The sequence below is a fragment of the Pelobates fuscus genome, chromosome 1 (genome assembly GCF_036172605.1).
Source record: "Pelobates fuscus isolate aPelFus1 chromosome 1, aPelFus1.pri, whole genome shotgun sequence".
In the NCBI taxonomy this organism is placed as follows: Eukaryota; Metazoa; Chordata; class Amphibia; order Anura; family Pelobatidae; genus Pelobates; species Pelobates fuscus.
The window spans coordinates 66,305,423-66,326,467 of record NC_086317.1 but is presented as its reverse complement, the minus strand read 5'-3'; the positions used below and the strand labels follow the sequence as shown (position 1 = coordinate 66,326,467).

The window sequence follows — 21,045 nt, the reverse complement described above, 5'->3', positions numbered from 1 at the left end:
TTGCAGCTGCATTTAATGAAAGAGGTGGGTGCTTAAAAGTGCATAAAATGGTAGTATAGTTGTATATAATAGTGGATCATCAGAGGTAAACAGTTCTTTGTGGGCTGTATTTACTGTAATCCTTAGCCAGCCTCAAGTCTTCATGCTGGAAGCACACTATGGGAAATTATACATAACATATTCATGATTGTACGTAGACTATATGCCCATGATGCTTTCCCATCTTAAAGACTTTTAACCCCTTAAGGACCAAACTTCTGGAATAAAAGGGTATCATGACATGTCACACATGTCATGTGTCCTTAAGGGGTTAAACTAGCTAAGCTTTATTGACAATGTAGTACACATGCATGGAGTATCAAGGCTATCTGTTTATGAAGTGCTTTTTATTTTCTGAAATGTACACTCTTTCTTAAAAGTAAGATTTTATGTAGATGTCGTCAGACTGATTTTCTACTGATACTTCTAGACTGAGTAAATCAAGTAGAGATTCTAATCCAGCAGTAAAGCATACATTGTCCATACAAATGGTCACTAAATGGACAATAGGTGGTTAACTTGCCTCTCTTCACTGAGCTAAGCTGGAAGGTGCAGGACTTAGCCCATTAGCTGAGGGCGATCTCCTGACGCTTTAAGCAAATGAGCTGACCTTGCAGTGCAGTAGAAGCGGGCTCTGTGGACTCCAGATAATACGTGGTTATGGTACTGTAGTTGTTGTTGTTCTTGAAGTGTTGTTTTAAAGGAACAAAATAACAGCGTATGTAGGTATTCCATTTTGACGACCTCTGGGTTGCAGCAATTTACTGGCTTTGCTGCTGTTTCAGTGTGTACACCTTGTCCAAGAATTGGCTCGAAAGCTTTTAGCCATGCATGGCATTCCCATACGCTTAGCAGAGATATGGGATTTGTAGTTCAGCACCGGCAGCAGTTTGATTCAAGACTGGCATGAATAAAACTTCTACCGAGCCAGATAACGTAAAATACATTAATAATAAACAGATGCAATTGAAGTTCCTGCAACACTCCAAGCTATGCTGGGTTTGCATTGGGTTATTTGACCAAATTTTGATGTGACTGAGACTTTATTCTTTCTATAACATGAGCTGACTTTTCCAATAAGTGGTGCTTTACAAACACAGTAAAGGGTTTGATGAGCTGTGTTGCAGTTATTTTGCCTTTTTCTGCAGAAAGCAGGATATCTGAGCAACAAATACCAGAAACCGTTGGAAATCTATAGGAAGCAGAAAGTCTGGTTATGTGGATCGAAGCTAATTAGCACTAATTAGATTGAGAGAGGGGGGATGGAGGGGACTCCAATCATAACTAATTTCAACGTCACTTGTGTTGATGCCTGGAGCAATCCTAATGAATTATTGAGGTAAATCTCCTGGATACCCATTGATGACAGTAGTCTGTGGCCTTTCTGGCAAGTTTATTCCATAAACCACCATCGGAGAAGCAATCAGATTTATTTTTATCAAATTATACTATGTGTTAGATGTGATTTAAAACAGTGTTTGGTGTTTTGTTTTTCCTTTGTAGTTTATAATGATTTGTGCAGAATAAGATGTTTGGGTATGGTTCTTGTCGCCTTTAACTGATGGGGGATCATAAGGTAACAGCACACACGACAGGCCTTTCCTTTGCTTGAAGCTACACTGAAAAGATTTGTCTTACGATACATCTTTGCATGCTCTGTAGGTATTGAAAGAGATGCTGTTAACATATTCACCAAATACATTTCTCCGGATGCTGCTAAACCAATCCCGATCAGTGAGGAAATCAGAAGTGATATTGTTGGTAAGTGACATTTTTCCTGTGCCATGCTGTAAATATTTAATTTCCAGAGTGTTTTGTTGTGCTCATGTTTGCAAGGGGCCACAGGCTTGTCTTTTACGTCATGACAGCCACTGCAATTCATCGCTACAACCGCTTACACAAAAGTTAATTATTAAAAACATCTAGTTAGAGACATTGTTCTGGAAGGGTACCTACAAAGTACGATATTCTAGTTCAGGGATATCACCTCCACAGCTGCAGAGCCCTAGTTTAGATTTGACGTATGGTGCAGTTTCACCTACTGCCCTCTCCTCCTGTCATTCACTAATTTGCTGTGTTTAACTTGATTTTAATATTTTATCATTTGTATTGCTTTCCTTGTATAGTCGCTAGTTTTTTCTAATGTGTGCCGGGTAAGGAAGTGAATAGGAAATGTAATACGATAAAAGAAATCAATGACTGAGTAGAGGAAATCTAGTTTATTTACCATGTACATAATAAGATAGCTGGACAAAATCTACTGCCAAACATTGATCATAGAATAGAAAACCATTTTTTATTTAATTTTTTTTTCAGCCAAGATCTGCGGTGAAGATGGACAAGTGGATCCAAATTGCTTTGTTACAGCACAGTCCATTGTTTTTAATGCCATGGAGCAAGAGTACGTATCCATCATCCAAGGTCTTTAGATCTGTGAAGTTCAATATTGATTGTGTTGGTACCATTAGCAATAGCTACAATGCATGATGAATTCATGGCAAGTTATATTGATTATCCTCCGGTCAAATGGCATTTATTTCTCAGTTGCTGTTAGAAAAGTTCAATATGATGTTGATATAATATGCAAGCTTTCTGAACCCACTTATAGCGACTCTTCCATTTCATGTGATCGGTGAAGAGCAGTCGTAAAGCAGTGATGGAATACATTCTATATTTTACAATTTGTTTTGCTCATGTAAAAGCCAGGACAAATAGTTTACTTGTCGTTCAATGGGTTCTTTACCTGTCCACTCAGTAATATCTTGATAGAAGTTGAATTGTTTTCTTGTAATAGCTAAAGTGAAGTGCTACTCGAAGGAATGCTTTTTAATTTAACTCATGAGCAATGGCCTAAGATTCCCCTGGAACACTGCCTGAAACTGCTGTCTGGCTATACATCTCATTTACAGCAGGTCATAACAGCAAAAGGGTGTTCTACTAAGTACTAAAGATGCTTGCCATGAAGAGGTTGAATCATTTTGAGACTGGAGAAGTCATAAGTTGCATTTTCAGTTGTATTTGGGGAAACCACTTGAAGCATTTCTTGTGTGGTGCTATTTCAATTGATTTAGTTTGATTTGTTAATTGCAAACTGCTGAAAGTCTGTAAACCTAATTTTTAATGGGGGTTGAATAATTTTGATTACAACTGTATTTTTATGACCGGTGCATTAACAATAAAATAAGTCATGTACAGTGGACTTACGGTTTGTTGTTATTTATGCCTAGCAGTATTTGCATAGGAAAATGCATTGTTAATGGTTTTGTATTTGCACAGGCACTTTTCAGAATTTTTGCGAAGTCATCATTTCTGTAAATACCAAATTGAAGTGCTGACCAGTGGAACAGTTTACCTGTCGGATATCCTATTTTGCGAATCTGCTTTATTTTACTTCTCAGAGGTCAGTTTATTACGCATTTCATTAAGATGTTCAGTTTCTGCTGGCTTAAACAGAATCAAATGTAAAAAAATAAGCCGCTGCCCACGCACAGGGTAATGTGTGGTAAATATACTATGATAGTGTTTTATAGTAAGTACATTTACTCGCTCTCCACCTGGACCACCTTTGTAATAAATCTGCACAGCAAGGACATGCTTTGTTTTACTTCATTCGTAAGTGTTCAGAGTGCAGTGTATTGTTAACATATATGATTTCCTAGCTTAAAGGGATTCTATAGTGTTAGGAATACAAAGCTGTGTTCCTAACACACCATAGCCATCTTCCACCCCTTCTCTCTCTCCCCCCGGCCATACTTGCTCCTTCCGGCCAATAAAGGGTTAAAAACCCAAAAGCACCTCTAGTGGCAGTCTTCGTTCTCTAAAACTTGCAGGACTAAGGACAACATGGCCACTGTGTCCAGACCACTTTAAGGAGCTGAAGTGGTCTGGGTGCCTATCATGTCCTTTAATTAGAACACGTTTAAATTGAAAAATAAAGCATGATAAATGTGCAGTGTTTTCTGCCTGCTGCCTTGCTACCCATATGATGGCATACAGTGTGTCTTTGATCCTGGTATTCCTTCTTGACCAGCATACTTTCCATTTTGTTTCATGACATGGCTCATCAAGAAACTATACGTATGCAGTTCTGCTTTTATTGATATTCGTTGATGAAAAGTGTACCTGTTGTAATCTTATCAGTGGTATTCCATTATATTTAAAGTGCAGATAGCTGCATCTGTACAGAGCAGAATAGTTAACTAATGTATAGAACAGCAGGTAGCACCGCAGATTCTCTTTGAATCACTAGTCAGTAAGATTTGATTTAAATCCTGTTTTTTCATGTAAAGTCTCATTCTATTATTAACCCTGGTTAATAATATTTAAACGGTTACTCTAAGCACCATGACCACTTCAGTGATCTGATTATTTATATCTTCCATTAAAGGATTTCTCATCAAAGAAGAAAATGGTTAAAGGAACACTATAGAGTCAGGAACACAAACATGTATATTGTTAAAACCCTATACCCTAACGCTATATTGTTAAAACCACCATTTAGCGCTTGCTGCGTGCTCTGCCCCAGATCTGCCTGCTTGGCTGACATCATCAGAAGTGATGTTTTGTGCCAATCTCAATGCTTTCACATAGGAAAGCATTGGATTGGCTGAGCTTGCAAGGAGGCAGAGCCAGCACAAGCCAAACACAGCCCTGGCTAATCTGCATCTCCTCATGCAATTGAATCAATGAATTGAATCAATACATCTCTGAGGAAAGTTCAGTGTCTCCATGCAGGGGGTGGAGGCACTGAATGTCAAGTGCAGCACTGCCCCAGGAAGCACCTCCAGTAGCCATCTGGAGTGGTCAGTGGCGGCATCCCCAGGCTGTAATGTCAACACTGCATTTTCTTTGAAAATACAGTGTTTACTGCAAAAATAAAAATAAAAAAGCCTGAAGGGAATGATTCTACTCACCAAAACACATACAATTAGCTGTAGTTGTTCTGGTTACTATACCGTCCCTTTAACCTTTGATAATAACCAAAGACCCCAGACTGTGTTCTACTCAGAAGTTTTCGCTTTGTTTTACTGCTTTCCACTCCCATCTCAAACTTGGCATTTTGTTCAGATCTATTCTACTCCAAACTGTATTCTATTCATTGAACATCTTGAAACTTGGCACTTGTGGTATAGTGTTGATTTCTGTACACATATTTGCAGAATAACAATGGGATAAGGTCTTTTTTCAAAACTGTGTGCTTTCATAATATTTTTTTTTTCTGTAAATAAGAGGCATTTTATTTCTGTAGACACATTCTCAGTGTTGAGAAGTGCAAATCCAAGAATCTGTGATATCTTCCAAATAGAAAAACTGTCCACAATAAGCTTACAGAAACCTCTGGGATAGTATGACGTTGTGAATGGATTAATGGAATTAATTCACCAAACATGTTAAAATTGCATGGACATAAAGTCTAACAGAAAACCAATCTATATATACTGAGGAATAACCTTTTTGAACACACACACACTCTCACTTTCTCTTTCAAGCATTTTATACTGAAATGATGCTCAGGCAGGTTTCTTTCACGATGACCACTTTTAAACCCTGAAGTGGTCTTGGTGCAACCCATTAACATTTACAGTAACCCAAGGTTGAATATATGTAAAGTTAACGATAAAGCAGGGACCATGTCATCTCATTGTTCTGGAGACATGTCTAAAACACTCAACCTTTCTGCTTTGCTTTTTTTTTTTTTATTATTATTATTATTATAGAACCTCTTGATTACAGTATTTTCCAATAGTACAAGATTCACCATTGTGTCTATAGAAATACTATATCTTTGTTTTAGATTTTTTTAATAAGCAGTTTAATCTTTCAATGCTTTGTGCCTTTACAGTATATGGAGAAGGAAGATGCAGTAAACATATTGCAGTTTTGGTTGGTGGCTGACAACTTTCAGTCTCAGCTGGCAGCCAAAAATGGCCAGTACGATGGACAGGAAGCGCAGAATGACGCCATGATCCTATACGATAAGTAAGTTTACACCTGCTGATTGTATTTCACTTAACATTTATTTTCACTGTGAATTAAAGGTTTCTTAACATATTAAATACAGACATTTGTAAAATTAATTACCATTTCTGAATATCTGTGTCTGCAGTAGATGACACAGGCATTTGACTAGCCAACAGCAAATGTGTAATTTGAAGTACTGTATTTTAATTTTTTTTCTCCTCTTTGTTCATATTCAGATATTTCTCCTTACAAGCAACACACCCTCTGGGCTTTGATGACTCTGTGCGACCAGAAATAGAGTCAAACATCTGCAGGGAAGGTGGGCCGCTCCCTAACTGCTTCACCACTCCGTTACGTCAGGCTTGGACTACCATGGAGAAGGTGTGGCCACCTAATCCTACTTGACAAACTAATTTCTGAAAGAAAAATCTGCTTTGTAACAGGGATATCCCATTCAAGACCAAGGGTTAAATATTAAAGAAAAAAGCCGGATTTATAAAAACATTGTTGAAAATGATCCCTATAGCATTTAAGTATATTCATTTCTGTATAATTTCTTTAGAATTAGAATTTATTCTGTTGACTCATCCAGAGATGATGAGAGGGAAGAGCATCTTAAGGCCATTGCCCTGTGTTGCAGAATGCATGTAATCATTATCACTATTCATCCCTAAAAGGATTGTATTTTAAAAGTGCATACTGTACACGCCATATCTGTCTGCTGACTGCGTCTAAACAATTCTATGAAAATCACAATACAGATCATGGCTGTCCAAAAGGTAGATCACCTGATGTTGTAATTATTTCCTTTAGAATGACAAACCATTGGGGAAACTTTCGTTTTCAAACATCTCGTGATCTACTGTTTGGGCAGTACATCTTCCCTATTTTAATATGTACTTTAGGGAATGAATAATAATAATAAAAAAAGTGAAAAACATAAATACCCTTGAGGGTCCTGTGTTGGCTTTGGTTACCCCAGGGTTTTCCTCCTGTAAAACGGTAAGCTGTCACCACACCAGATAGTGGCCAAAACCTCAGTCCTGGTGTTTCCATAGCTTTCTTTGCACTGTAGGAATTTATTCAGTTCGTAGTTGATCTGTTGAATTTCAACCCAGATCCAGCAACAAGTCATAAACTATTTATTACACTGTAATAAAAGCTTTCTTCGTGATTATTGAGAGTGTTTTCATTTAAGGCCTAGGTGCTTTGTATTTATTTTAGTAACATTCTATTTTTTTTTTCATTTCAGGTTTTCTTACCTGGCTTTCTCTCTTGCAATCTGTATTACAAGTACTTGAATGACCTCATCCACTCTGTGCGAGGGGACGACTACAGCTGGAGTGGAACAGGGACTCCTGGTCAAGGAAACCAAAGCACTCCTAACCATGAGCATCGTACAACTCCTGCAGATAACTCCAGCTCTCAGGTGCCAAAGGACTTTCTTGCCAACTCAATATGTAATAAATTAAAGCTTTAGTGCTCCATTTTCTCTGTACAAAAAATAATCTGCCCTATCTTTTACCTTCAGTCCAATGTGAAAAAGAGCAATGTAAAAATTCTGAAAAACTTTGATGAAGCAATAATTGTTGACGCTGCAAGTCTGGATCCTGAATCTCTATATCAACGAACATATGCAGGGTAAGTCTGTAATGGTATCATGTACAGTACAAAGCCATGTAAGCAATACTACTCTATGGAACTGCACGTGTTGAATAAATAAATTATAACGATTTGTAAATAAATATATAAGAAATTACTGTGCCCTCATAAATGACTGGTGAACCTTCAAATTCTTATCTTGAATCAGAACTGGCACATCTCATGAAGTGACAATTCTGCATTTTACAACACCCCCGTTACCGTTATTGAAGCTCATAGTGAGACAAGTAGTGCAACAGAGGCACATATTAAATGCATTCTCTCCGCAACACTTCCATGTTAATGCTCAAGGCATATTTGGGCATTTTCAAGCTTATTTGTGTTTGACCATTCATTCCATAGTACCATACATGTGAGTTGGGTTAGCTCCATTTATCAATTGAATATGGACTGTTTATTTCTCCATTTATCAGTTGATTTAAAGGGACACTATAGTCACCAGAACAACTACAGCTTATTGTATTTGTTCTGGTGAGTATAATCATTCCCATCAGGCTTTTTTCAGTAAACACGGTCTTTTCAGAGAAAAGGCAGTGTTTACATTACAACCTAGGGATACCTCCACGGACCACTCCTCATATGGCTACTAGAGGTGCTTCCTGGGGCAGCACTGCATAGTCTGCAGCACTGTCATTTAGTGTCTCCACCCTCTGCATGCATACACTGAACCTTCCTCATAGAGATGCATTGATTCAATTCATCTCTATGAGGCGATGCTGATTGGCCAGGGCTGTGTTTGGCTTGTGCTGGCTCTGCCTCTGATGTAGAAAGTACGTGGATCAGCACAGAGTGACCAAACAGTATATTTTGAAAAACACAGGCAGCAAACGTAAGAATGGGGCTCCTTCACAAACCCCAAAAAGAAAATATAGAAAATACAACAAAAATTAGGTTTCGCCTAAAAATATAAAAATAAGAATTCCAATAATAAAAAGAGACAATAAAATTCCAATTATATTTAAATAGTCCTACCTTTGAGATACTGTGTATAAATCAGTTGATTACGTCTTGATTCTACCTATCATATGTCTGTGATATACTATTGGAGTTTTTTTTCTTTTTCCTGACTCTCAAAAGAAAGCCACTTAAAAGGTCTCCATTTTAGACACAGTATATCAAAGGTTAGACTATTTAAATATAATAGAACTGTTATTGTCTTATTGCTTTTTATTATTGGAATTCCTATTTTTTTTTATATTTTTAGGCGCAACCTAATGTTTGTTCTATTTTCTGCCCCTGATGTGCCTCCAATCCAATGCTTTCATACGGGAAAATTTTGTGATTGGCTTTGATCAACATTTCTGATGTCAGCCAAGCAGGCTGATCAGGGGCAGAGCCAGCAGCAGCAGGCTGGAATAAATGTAAGAATTTACTATATTTAAGGGGGTGAGAGGGGATTGGGGTGGGCTAGATGGTGTTTTTAACACTATAGGGTCAGGAATACATGTTTGTGTTCCTGAACCTGTAGTGTTCCTTTTAATATTTCTTACTCTGTATATCAATCCATTTGCAATACAAAAAAACAAAAGCACTCTAATAGCCTGTTTATTATTCCAACATGGGGGGTTATTTATCAAAATGATCTGTTCTAAAAAGCAGTGCAAAATATATAAAAGGGAAGGGGTCACCAATGGAATTTAACAGCTTATTTCCATAGTGATAGCCCAGCTTTTAGTACTATAGACCACTTTTTAGAGTACAACTCTTTGATCAGTAAACCCCTTTACGGCTTTAAAATTATGTTAACTCCTTAGAAGAATTTTTTTTAAGAAATTCAGGGTTTTGCTTGTGACGGGGGAAAATGTTTTGCGATGTGTTCTTACGGTTGTTGGATTAAACGGGAAAACTCAAAAGAATTCCATGTGATGGCTGGAGCTGTGCTTGTATTTGGACAAATATTTTACACATCTTGTTCTTAATTCATAGGAAAATGACGTTTGGGACAGTCAGTGATCTGGGTCAGTTCATCCGTGAAGCAGAGCCAGAACCTGATGTAAAAAAATCCAAAGGTGAATGTCATGAAGTGTGCTCAACTTATCGGTCTCATCAGCCTTTTTTTGAACATTATATATTTGTTACATGTAGCTCTTTAACTACTTGCTTCTTTTTTGATCAGTGGACTTTTCTCTGTTTCCTAAATAAGAGGTTTAAAGTTTTATATTGAAGTACATATATTTTTTTCCTGCTTTCACATAAATGTAATTATTAAAGGGACAGGTTAATGTAGTTGTTCTGGTGAGTATAATGGCTCCCTTCAGGCTTTTTCTTTTTTCTTCCTTTTCATTGCCCCTAGGGACACCTCCAAGTGGCTCCTTAGATGGCCACTGGAGGGACTTCCTGGCTCAGGGCTGCACAGCAAGCAGCCCCACTGTTCAGCATCCCCACACTCTGCATGGAGACGCTGAATTTTTCTCCTAGAGATGCATTGATTCAATGCGTCTCTATGAGGAGGTGCTGATTGGCCAAAACAGTGTTTGGTCCCGCCCCTTTGCCGATTTTAGCCAATCCAATGCTTTCCCCAATGGGAAAGGATTGGGTAAAAAAATCGCCAATTTTAATGTCACCAAGGGGGAACGGCCAACACTGGCAGACCCGTGGAGAGCTGAAAAGAAGTTAAGTTCTAACCCATTCTGAGGGCATCAAGGGGGTGGGGAAAGCCACCTAAATGGTGGGTTTTCACTATAGGGTCAGGAATACATGTGATCCTTTAATTATTCTAAAACAAAATAAATACTAACTATATTCTGTTGAATTCCTCAAAAATAATATAGTAAATTTCAGTAGTATACAAGTTTTAGTAGTTCAGATAATGTTGACGATTTGCCAAGATATCTAAAAATAGAGAAAGTAAATGTAAATAATTCTGATAATAAACCACATGCATCCATATGGTTGAAGAGAAAAGCAGATGATGAAACAGACTTGGTACACAAATAATTCAAGGTGAATTTTTTTACAGTTGTAAATTACAGAATTTCAGTGCAGAATGAGAGCAAAATATGTCGGAGATAGAGGTCTGTGCATAGAGAGAGATTTTGTCCAGTATCATCAAGTCTTGGACATCCTGTATCACACCACAGAGGTTGACGGAAAGTTTAAATAATTATTAAACAAAAAAAATGATAAGAGAAATATTTATATGCTTATTTTTGTCATGTCAAATATGATCATTTGGTGACATCTACATCTTAATGTAAGCTTTCTAAAACTTGAGTTTAGAAGGGGCAGCATAATATCCAGAATATGCAAGTTATGGGGCAGGATTCCGTATTCTGGACTCTCTAGATATTGAGCTTCTCTAGCTCAAATCGTGATTATTGTATAGTGTAGATCAAAAGTCACAAATCAAACACTTTTTAAGACATAGGTGGGATAAAACATCTGTCTATTGGTATTTAAATAAGACTGGTACAGTTGCACTGAGTAAGGATGTTTTTGTTCCCAGTCATGCTCCTTTACACTTAGTACGGTAATCAGATGATCCCGGGTTAAGCTCTGCTTTTGTTACTTAGCTTTAGAATGCGTCTGTTTATTTCCATACTACTGTATTACACGGACACGGCAGTATTTTACATCTCCAAGGCTGTGTGTAGTTGTCCCTTTAAAAGAGGGTGGCACATCTATCTAGCCCTTTCTTCTATATTTTTATGAGATTGTTTAATGTAGATCAGTTTCCCTAATTTTTTACACTGGGGGACAATGTCATGTCCACTTTCCCCCTTGATTACACAAGACCAGCCTCAAGAGTTTATATTTCATTTTCTCCACCCATCTGTGGACACAAGCATATCCTCCCACTTTCTCTACTGTAGCAGCCACTTGCTGTCTATAGGTGTGGGCTAGGGGATGGTGACAATACTATGTTTTATTATTGAGCCCCTACCCACATGACACAGATGTGAGGGGGTGTGCACAGTAACCTATGCACCCCCATCATTGAAATGAAGCACCACACGTTGCACATGAAGGAGGACCAGTGCCAGTGCCATCTCCACCTCAATAGGGAGCATTTTTTTTTTTTTTATCCAAAATACAGAAATATGTAAATCTAGTTTAGCATTATTACAAACATACATACATAAATTTAAAATGTGGTAAAATGGCAACTACTAATGTGATATTAAGTAGTAATAATGACATTTGTTGTCGTACTGTCTGATTTCTTCCACGTGCTTCATACAAGTGTCATTGGTCCTTTAAACAAATTACTTTTAAATCTATTGTTTCCTCCTGTCTTTAGGATCAATGTTCTCACAAGCTATGAAGAAATGGGTCCAAGGGAACACAGATGAGGTGAGCAGTCTCTGCACAATACATTTTCATAATCAAACGTGCAATTATGTATATTGAGTGTAAAGGCCACTGTCTGTATAGAGCGATTTTACGTCTGTAGAACGTCGTTCTTTGCATGATAATTTTTTTTATTTTTTTTAAAGGGACACTTTAAGCACCAAAATAACTTAAAGGGACACTATAGTCACCTGAACAACTTTAGCTTAATGAAGCAGTTTTGGTGTATAGAACATGCCCCTGCAGCTTCACTGCTCAATCCTCTGCCATTTAGGAGTTAATCCCTTTGTTTATGAATCCTAGTCACACCTCCCTGCATGTGACTTGCACAGCCTTCCATAAACACTTCCTGTAAAGAGAGCCCTATTTAGGCTTTCTTTATTGCAAGTTCTGTTTAATTAAGATTTTCTTATCCCCTGCTATGTTAATAGCTTCCTAGACCCTGCAAGAGCCTCCTGTATGTGATTAAAGTTCAATTTAGAGATTGAGATACAATTATTTAAGGTAAACTACATCTGTTTGAAAGTGAGACCAGTTTTTTTTTTTTCATGCAGGCTCTGTCAATCATAGCCAGGGGAGGTGTGGCTAGGGCTGCATAAACAGAAACAAAGTGATTTAACTCCTAAATGACAGTAAATTGGGCAGTGAAATTGCAGGGGAATGATCTTTACACTAAAACTGCTTTATTTAGCTAAAGTAATTTAGGTGACTATAGTGTTCCTTTAATGAAACAAATTTGATGTATAGCTCATGCCAAATTTGAGGTATAGTCTGCCTGCTCAATTATGTAACATTTAGGAGTAAATCACTTATTTTTCTGTTAATGCAGCCCTTGCCAAGCCTCCCGGGCTGCCAACATGAAATAATTTTTTTTTTAAATAGATCTTATAGCACAGTGTGTTTAGTTTGGAAATTCTGATCTTTTTTGCTTTAACCATAAATCACACGCGGGAGGCTGCTGTATGCTCTAGCAAGCTATTAACAGAGTAAGTGATAAATTCTATATTAAGGGGATACTTTCTCAACAACTGCAATTACATTGTAGGACGAAGTGTAACAGGGACACTGCACCCAGGCCACTTCAATAAGATGAAGTGGTCTGGGTGACTGTAGTGTTCCTTTAAACACATTGTGCATCAAAGGAAGTTTAAACATTGGATCTCACTATACAGGGAACTTTATAGAAACTGTGTGATTAACAGGCAGGTTAGGTGTAGCTAAGGCTGCATAAGTGCAAAGTGCTTTAACTCCTTAATAGCAGAGAATAGTGCAGTGATTTTAAGAACATGCTCTATACACCAAAACTACTTCATTGAGCTAAATATATTTTGGTGCTTTGAGTATAACATGAAAATAATTATTTTATGACTATTTCTTAAGGAACAGACACATTATACGATACAGTTAAATGTAATCTACTTACTACTTTTAAAAATGACAACTTTGGCATCTACATAGAAGTGCAAACGTGCATTTTGGGCCTAGTTAGCCCAGCAGGACTGTTAGTGTTTTTTAAATTGTTTAATTGATTTTTAGTTCATCTTTAAGGGACAGTTTTTTGCAAAATTCCAAATCTGAATTTTGTTGGGTGCGGTTGAGCTTTTCTATTTATTAACTAATAAGCATTTTCACTATAATATGTTGTTAAAGGATCACTATAGTGTCAGGAAAAGAAACTAGTTTTCCTGACACTATATAACCCTTAGGGTCCCCCTCCCGCTGGGCTGAAGGGGTTAAAACCCCTTCAGCCACTTATCTTTATGCAGCACTAGGCTCCCTCGGCGCTGGTGACCTCTCCTTCCACTTCGGCATCAGCTCCCGAGTGGAGCCGAATGCCCATGCGCTGCAAGAGCCGCGCGGGCATTCAAACGGTCCATAGGAAAGCATTTCTCTATGCTTTCCTATGGATGTTCTGCATGCTCAATGCGATTTTCGCATCCAGCATCGCAGAAGCGCTTCTAGCGGCTGTCAGGAAAACAGCCACTAGAGGCTGGATTAACCCTGCAGTGTAAACATTCTCTGAAACCGCCATGTTTACATCTGAAGAGTTAAAACCTGGGGGACCTGGCACCCAGACCACTTCATTGAGCTGAAGTGGTCTGGGTGACTATAGTGTCCCTTCCTGCTCTTGGATGAAATAATCCATGTTTATTTAACTCTTTTAGAAAACCGCATACCTTATTCATATGGTCCTCTAGTATCTGTAGGACATTTAGGAACATTTCTAGTTCACTATATTTCCAATAATGCTTAGCCAGCCATTAGGCTTGGTGAGCATCATGGGGAATGAGTTCCACACATCTGTGATACCATAATGTGCTACATCTTGGGATTTGTTCATTTGAATCATGTGTCTTTCTATTTTAGGCTCAAGAAGAAATGGCCTGGAAAATAGCAAAAATGATTGTTAATGATGTGATGCAGCAAGCGCAATGGCAAAACCCGCCAGAGAAAATTACCAAGGTTGGTTTTGGTTGTCTTTTTTTTCTTTTTCTTTTCTCCATTCTATTTTGTTAATACCAACATCAGTATACTTTACAAGGAGGCAACACATCTACACAATTACTATAACATTTTAAAGCCCTGAAAGGTCTCATCCAATAACACTAGTCTCCTTTTTAAAGACATAATGCTGGTTCCTGTAGAGTACAGCTGTCACTTAATGAATAGGCTGTCTCATATTGGAATACAGTAAAGATACAGAGCTCCTCTTGAACACAGTGGAGGGTGAGCTATTTCTGTGCGGTTAGCATGTCATTGAGCTTATCTTTACCATCTCATTTACCTTTTTCAGCAAGTATGCTTTTGGGTGGGATTTCTTTTTATAATTCCTATTATTTGTAGTATTTAAACACTGTGCTAGCCAAATGTATAGGTAATTTATTTTTAGGGCATGAACAGTTTAGAGACTACTATGCAAATTATGGCTGCCATGGTGGATGGCATGTGCATCTTCCCCGCACCCTTATGGCTTATACAGCTTCCCAGAATGCCTTGTGTGTAGCCATTCAGAAGTGAAAAATGTGTCCATGTGTTTTACTACATTTTTAAATTTTTGCTCATTCGCATATAAAGTTTTATACCTATCTAAAGTCAAGCTGACCGGCACAATGTGTGTATGTCCGGTCATTTTGAAAGTGTTTTTTTTTTTTTTTTTTTTTTTTTACTGTATTATTATTAATATATTTCTTTAACTTTCCTTCCTAGATATGAGATCCGCTATTCGTGACTGAATTTAAAACTTTACCCGAATTGAAAGAACATTTTCCCACATTTGTGGATCCTGCGTATAGGCAGAAACAAACAAAAACAGGTTGTTTATTGCAGCCAAGCTACAGCCTTCAGGAAACTAGAAACGAAGATCCGCCATCAAAAACTGATTTGTAATCCTACACAGTGGTGTCCTATCTCTCATACTTGATTCATGTGCTCAAGGCACTTCTTATTATGAAGGTTTTGAATCTATGAAGTGTAACTCTGTAGCAGAAACGTTAGTTTTGAAGGAACCTGCAGCATGAGGATGATATCTACAAATTCAAGAACTAACTCAAGATCTTTGCAGTGGTCCAGTGAAATTAAAATGACTGTGTGCAGTAATCCAAATTTTTTTGGCCTGTCCATTGAAAACCATGTGAGTGCCAGAGGCGTGAGTGATGCATTTTGCCGCACATGACTCTGATACTCAGAAGGTTTAAACAAATCTAAAAACTATCTGCTTTTGCACCAAAACATTTCTGCAACTAAGTTAACTTTGGGGAACTTTTGAGTTCATATGCAAGGATATGCTATGCCAGTTTCTATCTTGGGAGAAACATTTTTTATCGAAATTCCATTTCCTGAAATAACTACTTAGAACATTCTTTGCATTTTCCCTATTGAATTGTTGTTCTTCTAGATTTATAAATCAGGTGACCCTGACATGTCGCTCATTACTTTGACACATGCGTGTTTCCCCTCTATGCATGAATACTTTCACATATCTTAGTAGGCTTAGTACAAAACATTACTTTTAGAGCCTGTTGCCCAATGTTCTTTTCCATTTTGATTCGGTTGCACTATGATCCAATGCTACAGCAAAGTAACTTTGTCCAATGCTTTTTTCATGAGACTTTCTAAATGTCCACTCTCTGGATTGTTGTGGGAGATGCTGGCTAAATGATTTTAGGCCTGATCTGGTGCTATAGGAGCAAATTCTAAAGTAAAGTAAGCACCTTAAGCATCAATAACTGGAATTTCTCATCCATGAATCTTTGAGCTGTTAAGATGTGAATTTGAACTGATGCCTACTTTGGTTATTTTGAGCTGTATGATCAGTTTCCACTTGCAATTATTATTATTATTTTTTAAACTTTATGACCAAATTTAAATAGTCGTATTAGGAACTGGCTTACTAGGTTCCTCAATGATCTGTGACCAGGTGTATGATGGCTACGGTCAAGTCCAGATGCAGCTAAATTTACCAACCTTTGGCTGCTTTTGCATTAAGTCATAACAAATGTTTTTAACGTGTGTTCCGAAGATGGTAGGATTTCAAAATCTCCTTAATACAAGTACAGATGGCTGTTTCATTAGCACACATTAATATGTTGGAGTAAATGAGTTGCTTAATGATGTTAATGGGCAGAATCGTAAGAAGAAGCACTGACCGTTTGTTCTTTAGGAAATTTAAGCAGGGACAAGAGTGAGCTAGACCAATCACCAGCAAGTTCTGTTTAAAGTATTCAGTTCTTATGGTGTTTAACCTCCATCTTGTTTCGGACCAGTATATCTCAAGGCATACCCTTTGAAGACCCAGGCAGATGTTCAGTGACCTGAATAACACGCACTGGTACTAAACATCAATAATGTTTGTAGTTTTTAACAAAAGACAGTATTCTGGAAAGTGGGCTTGTACTCGTTGTCAAAGGAGTGTAGTTACTTGTAAACAAATGGTACATTTGTCAGCCACTTCCCGTCAGTGTTATAAGAAATAGTGTTTCCAGGACTGGACCAGTTACTTTTTGGTCCTCATACAGGTATATACATATTCCAGGGTTGAAAGACTTTGAAGGGCGAGGAACATTTTGAATCCAAGTATATCCCCATGTATGTGTCCCTTTATTTCTTTCTGCTACTTTTCAACTGGTTGTCTTGAGCTTATATATACTGTTCTATGCGGGTGCATTGCTGCATAACCATAAATTGTTATTTATTTTTTTTTTAAACCATGCTCTTCAAAGTACAGTTTGGTAAACGTCCTTTCCATCACATTAGGATTTTGAAGTACTATTACTGAATTTCATGGGCTGTTTTAATAGTGCTTGGAGCACAATATTTGGTTGCACTTGAGACTGTCAGATTTGCAGGAGGCATGACTTAGGATCAAAGTTCATGATACAACACTCCGTTACAATGTAGTTTTGATAGTGGAATAACTCCCCTGTTAGGATGACTTGAGGAGTTTTGTTTCTTTTTTGTATGTTTTTATATCCTTATTTTCTTTTCTCAAAATCACTTCTAGTAATGTTATAAAATGGTTCCCATCTATGGGATCAAGGCTGATTCTATAGATAATGTAATCCAGCTGCAAATGTTAAACCACCCTATGTATTGTCTGGTAATATACAAAAGGAGGCTGTGTAGAGCTGTTTTTTGGTACTATGTACCTTTTCCATGCCCGATTATACCTGTACGTAATCACTCATCTATTTAAATGTGTTAAATTGAGAATATATAAGAAAAATTATTAAATTGTTGTCTATCCTTTTTATTGTGTGTGTGATCTTAATAATTGCAAACTAAAATGGAATCCCATGATACAGCACTCGTTATGATCTTGATAATCTGTGATAAACTCTGTTTTGCTAAATGAATGGTGATGGATTGGTTCTGTCTTCATCTGTACGAGCTAAAACTGATCAATGGAGATTTTTGTTTTACAAAAATGAAGACACCGACATTATTCCAGCATGGTTGCCACATGTCCTGATTTTGCTCTTGTTGTGCTAGAAGTGGGATGGTGGAACATCTGTCGCAAGCTAAATTCTCCGCAGGCAACTTCCTACAGTTGCCTTTCTTGCAAGGGTACCTAATGTAGACTTTGTGAACTGACAATTCTCCTCCCCTCCCCCACCCCTGCACACAACATTCAAGTCCTGCACATAACATCCTCCATTTGCACTGGGTATTCAGACAATGTCCTCAGCTTTCACACACAGCATTCATATATCACCAGTGGGCAAAGTTGTGGAGTGATGTCACTTTGGTAACAGTTTCCTCTTAGTGGCCTTTAATGCATTGCAAATAAGGTATTCCAATTCATGTATAGTAACATAACCTAATCAACACTTTTTAGTATAATGAGTGTTGGTGTATCGATCATTCCCCTGCAGACGGACTGCTCAATTGCCATTTCAAAGTTAAATCATTATGCTTATGCGGCCTTGGTTACACCTTCTTGCATGTGACTTACACAGCCTTTCTAAACACTTCCTGTAAAGAGAGGTCTAATTTAAACTTCCTTTATGGCGCAGTCTGTTAGTAGCCTTCTAGACCATGCAGGAGCCTTCTGTGTGTGTGATTAAAGTTTGTTTGGCTGACGCCCAGGCACCAGGAGTTCGGGGCGCCGCGCGGAGCAGGCCGATGGCCTGTCACAAAGAGCCCAGCAGGTGGCCAGCTGGCCACCTAAGGGCGCCCCCGGAGCGGTGGTTAGCAATGCAGAGTAGGCACCTTCTTATCCCAGAGGGCAGGTGCCTACTCTGCAGCACTATACCGGACCGGACTGTGGAAGGAGTCAGGCAGCAGCGAGGGAGCTCTGTCTGTGCTGATGATCTTCCTGCTCCCTCGCGCACCCTCTGTGGTGATGCCGGGAGCCGGAATATGAGGGAGGAGAGAGGAGCAGGAAGATCATGAAAGTCACTGGAGCCCTGGGGGAGGACCCAGAGGACTCCTAAAGGTAAGAGCAACAAACAATATTAATTTGTGAGTGTGTGTGCAAGACTGTGTAAGTCTGTGTGTCTATCAGTATGTGTGAGAGAGTGTGTCTGTGAATAAGTGTCTGTCAGTGAGTGTGTATGTCTGTTAGTCAGTGAGTGTGCCTGTCAGCAAGTCTGTCAGTAAATGTATCTGTCAGTGAATGTGTGTGTGTCAAAGAGTGTGACTGTGGTTGTCAGTAAATGTATCTGCCAGTGAGTGTGACTGTCAGTGTTTGTGTGTGTCAGCAAGTGTGTCTGTCAAGTAAGTGGTTGTCTGTCAGTGAGTGTGTGTTTCTGTCAGGGTTTATGTGTATGTCAATGAGAGTGAGTGCCAGTGTGTCTGTCAGCAGGACCAGCCTCTGGGGTGTGCAACCTGTGCGGTTACGCAGGGCGCCATGACAACAGAGGCGCCCGACGGCCAACACAGCTCGCAAGTTGGGGACACCAGCATATTTAATTTAAACGATACACTGGTGCACACCGGCAGTAGAAGCATTTAGATCATATCCTCTCCCTTTTGGTTCTGGCGCTCAGTTAGTGAGTCAGAGAACAGGCTCAGAGATTCTCAGCATTGAAAGCAGAAGCCGTGAAGGAGTGGGTATTATGATCTGAAACAACAGGACATGCGCTTCCTGCTATTCACCACCGGACTGCCAGGGAACAGATATAGGATACCACTGGACCACCAGGGTAATTTGAGGGGGCATTTGTGACCAAGCACTAGAAGGAGGGGGGCGCTGCAGGGAAGAGTGTCACAGCTTGGAACACGGTAAGGAACAGGAGAGTGAGTGGCTGCTTTAGAATGCAGCCTTGAAAACCTCCCAAACCTAGAAACTCCGCCAGTATGTAGCTGGCAAAGCCTATGTCTGTGTGTTGTGTGTCTATGTATGGGACTTTGTGTGTTTTTTAATGCATGTACCTCTGTGTTTTTTTTATGATTGTTTGTAACTGTATTAATGCGTGTATGTCTGTGACTGTTTTGGCGCGTCTGTGTCCTTGATGAGGTGTGTCTGTGATGGTTTGTGTTAATTCATGTCTGACAAGGTTATTCATTAAAACAGTTATCAGGAATACAATGCTTTCAGTTTGACTATTCTGTCATCCACTTTGAAATCTACTATGAATTCCTGACAATTCTCATTTTTGTAAATAACCCGGTATGTACGTATGTGCCTTTATGTTATGTGCCTCTGTATGTGACAGTGTGTGTCTATGACTGTGTATGTATGTAAGTGTGCACATGTCTATGTATGTATGAGCTTTGATCTGTGAATTTATATGTATGTGTATTTGTGTATGGGGTGCATACAACACTGTACATATAGAGCAAACTAAAATAAGGAAAACTATTTTACATGGAAGCTTTGCATTAAAACATAATTTATACAAATAAGTTTATAGAGATAATTGTTTAAGAGGGCGTCACCCAGTCTAGAGCCGCTGCTGCACAGAGGGGAAGCAGAAAGGAATACCTGCCTCCCACTAGACATTAGGGCCCCTGGCCTCCTTTACTCCTCCCAGTGTTCATGACAGCAAGGAGAGAGAGAGAGAGAGAGAGAGAGAGAGAGAGAGAGAGAGAGAGAGAGAGAGATACAGTGTGAATGTGTGTATTGTATTGTGTGTGACTGTGTAGGTATGCATGGGGCAGTGTGTGTATATTTGTGTGATTATGTATGTTGTGATTTAAAACGCTGAGTGCTGGACTTCCTTGTTTTGTGTAGCACTATGTGTCTGTCAGCATTTTTGTCTTGTCAGTGAGTGTTTCAAATCAGTGAGATTGTGTATCTGTCATTAAGAGTGTGTCAATGTTCTGTCTGAGTATGTTTGTCAGTGTGTGACAAATCAGTGAGTGTGTGTGACTGTTAGTGAGTGTGTCTAGATAAAGTTGTTGCAAATGGGAGGGGTAAGAAAGATGACCACGCCCACCTAGGGGCGCCAAAACAATTTCTGCACAAAGGCGCCTGTGACCCTAGGATCGGCCCTGGGTGAGAGTGTACTCCAGCCTGCAGCTCCTGGGCTAGAGTTCACTCTTGCGTGATCCGGAGCCGTGGCAATGCTCTGTGCTCACGTGTGAAGGATCCGGAGTAGCTGCAGGCTTTGTGCTCACGAAAGAAGGACCCGGACCGGATCCTCTCTTCGT

The 21,045-nt window shown here is 38.9% G+C and overlaps 1 protein-coding gene across 1 annotated transcript in view; it reads left to right on the top strand.

Moving 5' to 3' along the window:
- The window catches only part of AKAP10 (A-kinase anchoring protein 10), a 36,172-nt gene extending 19,033 nt beyond the window's left edge, over positions 1 to 17,139 (top strand). The window contains exons 5-15 of the mRNA XM_063449293.1: positions 1,702 to 1,800; positions 2,356 to 2,440; positions 3,316 to 3,439; positions 5,882 to 6,018; positions 6,237 to 6,381; positions 7,253 to 7,429; positions 7,532 to 7,641; positions 9,589 to 9,671; positions 11,903 to 11,955; positions 14,320 to 14,415; positions 15,160 to 17,139. Of these exons, the coding sequence (XP_063305363.1) occupies positions 1,702 to 1,800; positions 2,356 to 2,440; positions 3,316 to 3,439; positions 5,882 to 6,018; positions 6,237 to 6,381; positions 7,253 to 7,429; positions 7,532 to 7,641; positions 9,589 to 9,671; positions 11,903 to 11,955; positions 14,320 to 14,415; positions 15,160 to 15,165 (1,115 nt within the window). The 3' untranslated portion in view covers positions 15,166 to 17,139. The remainder of the gene's footprint in view (positions 1 to 1,701; positions 1,801 to 2,355; positions 2,441 to 3,315; positions 3,440 to 5,881; positions 6,019 to 6,236; positions 6,382 to 7,252; positions 7,430 to 7,531; positions 7,642 to 9,588; positions 9,672 to 11,902; positions 11,956 to 14,319; positions 14,416 to 15,159) is intronic.
- Positions 17,140 to 21,045: the final 3,906 nt, after the last annotated feature.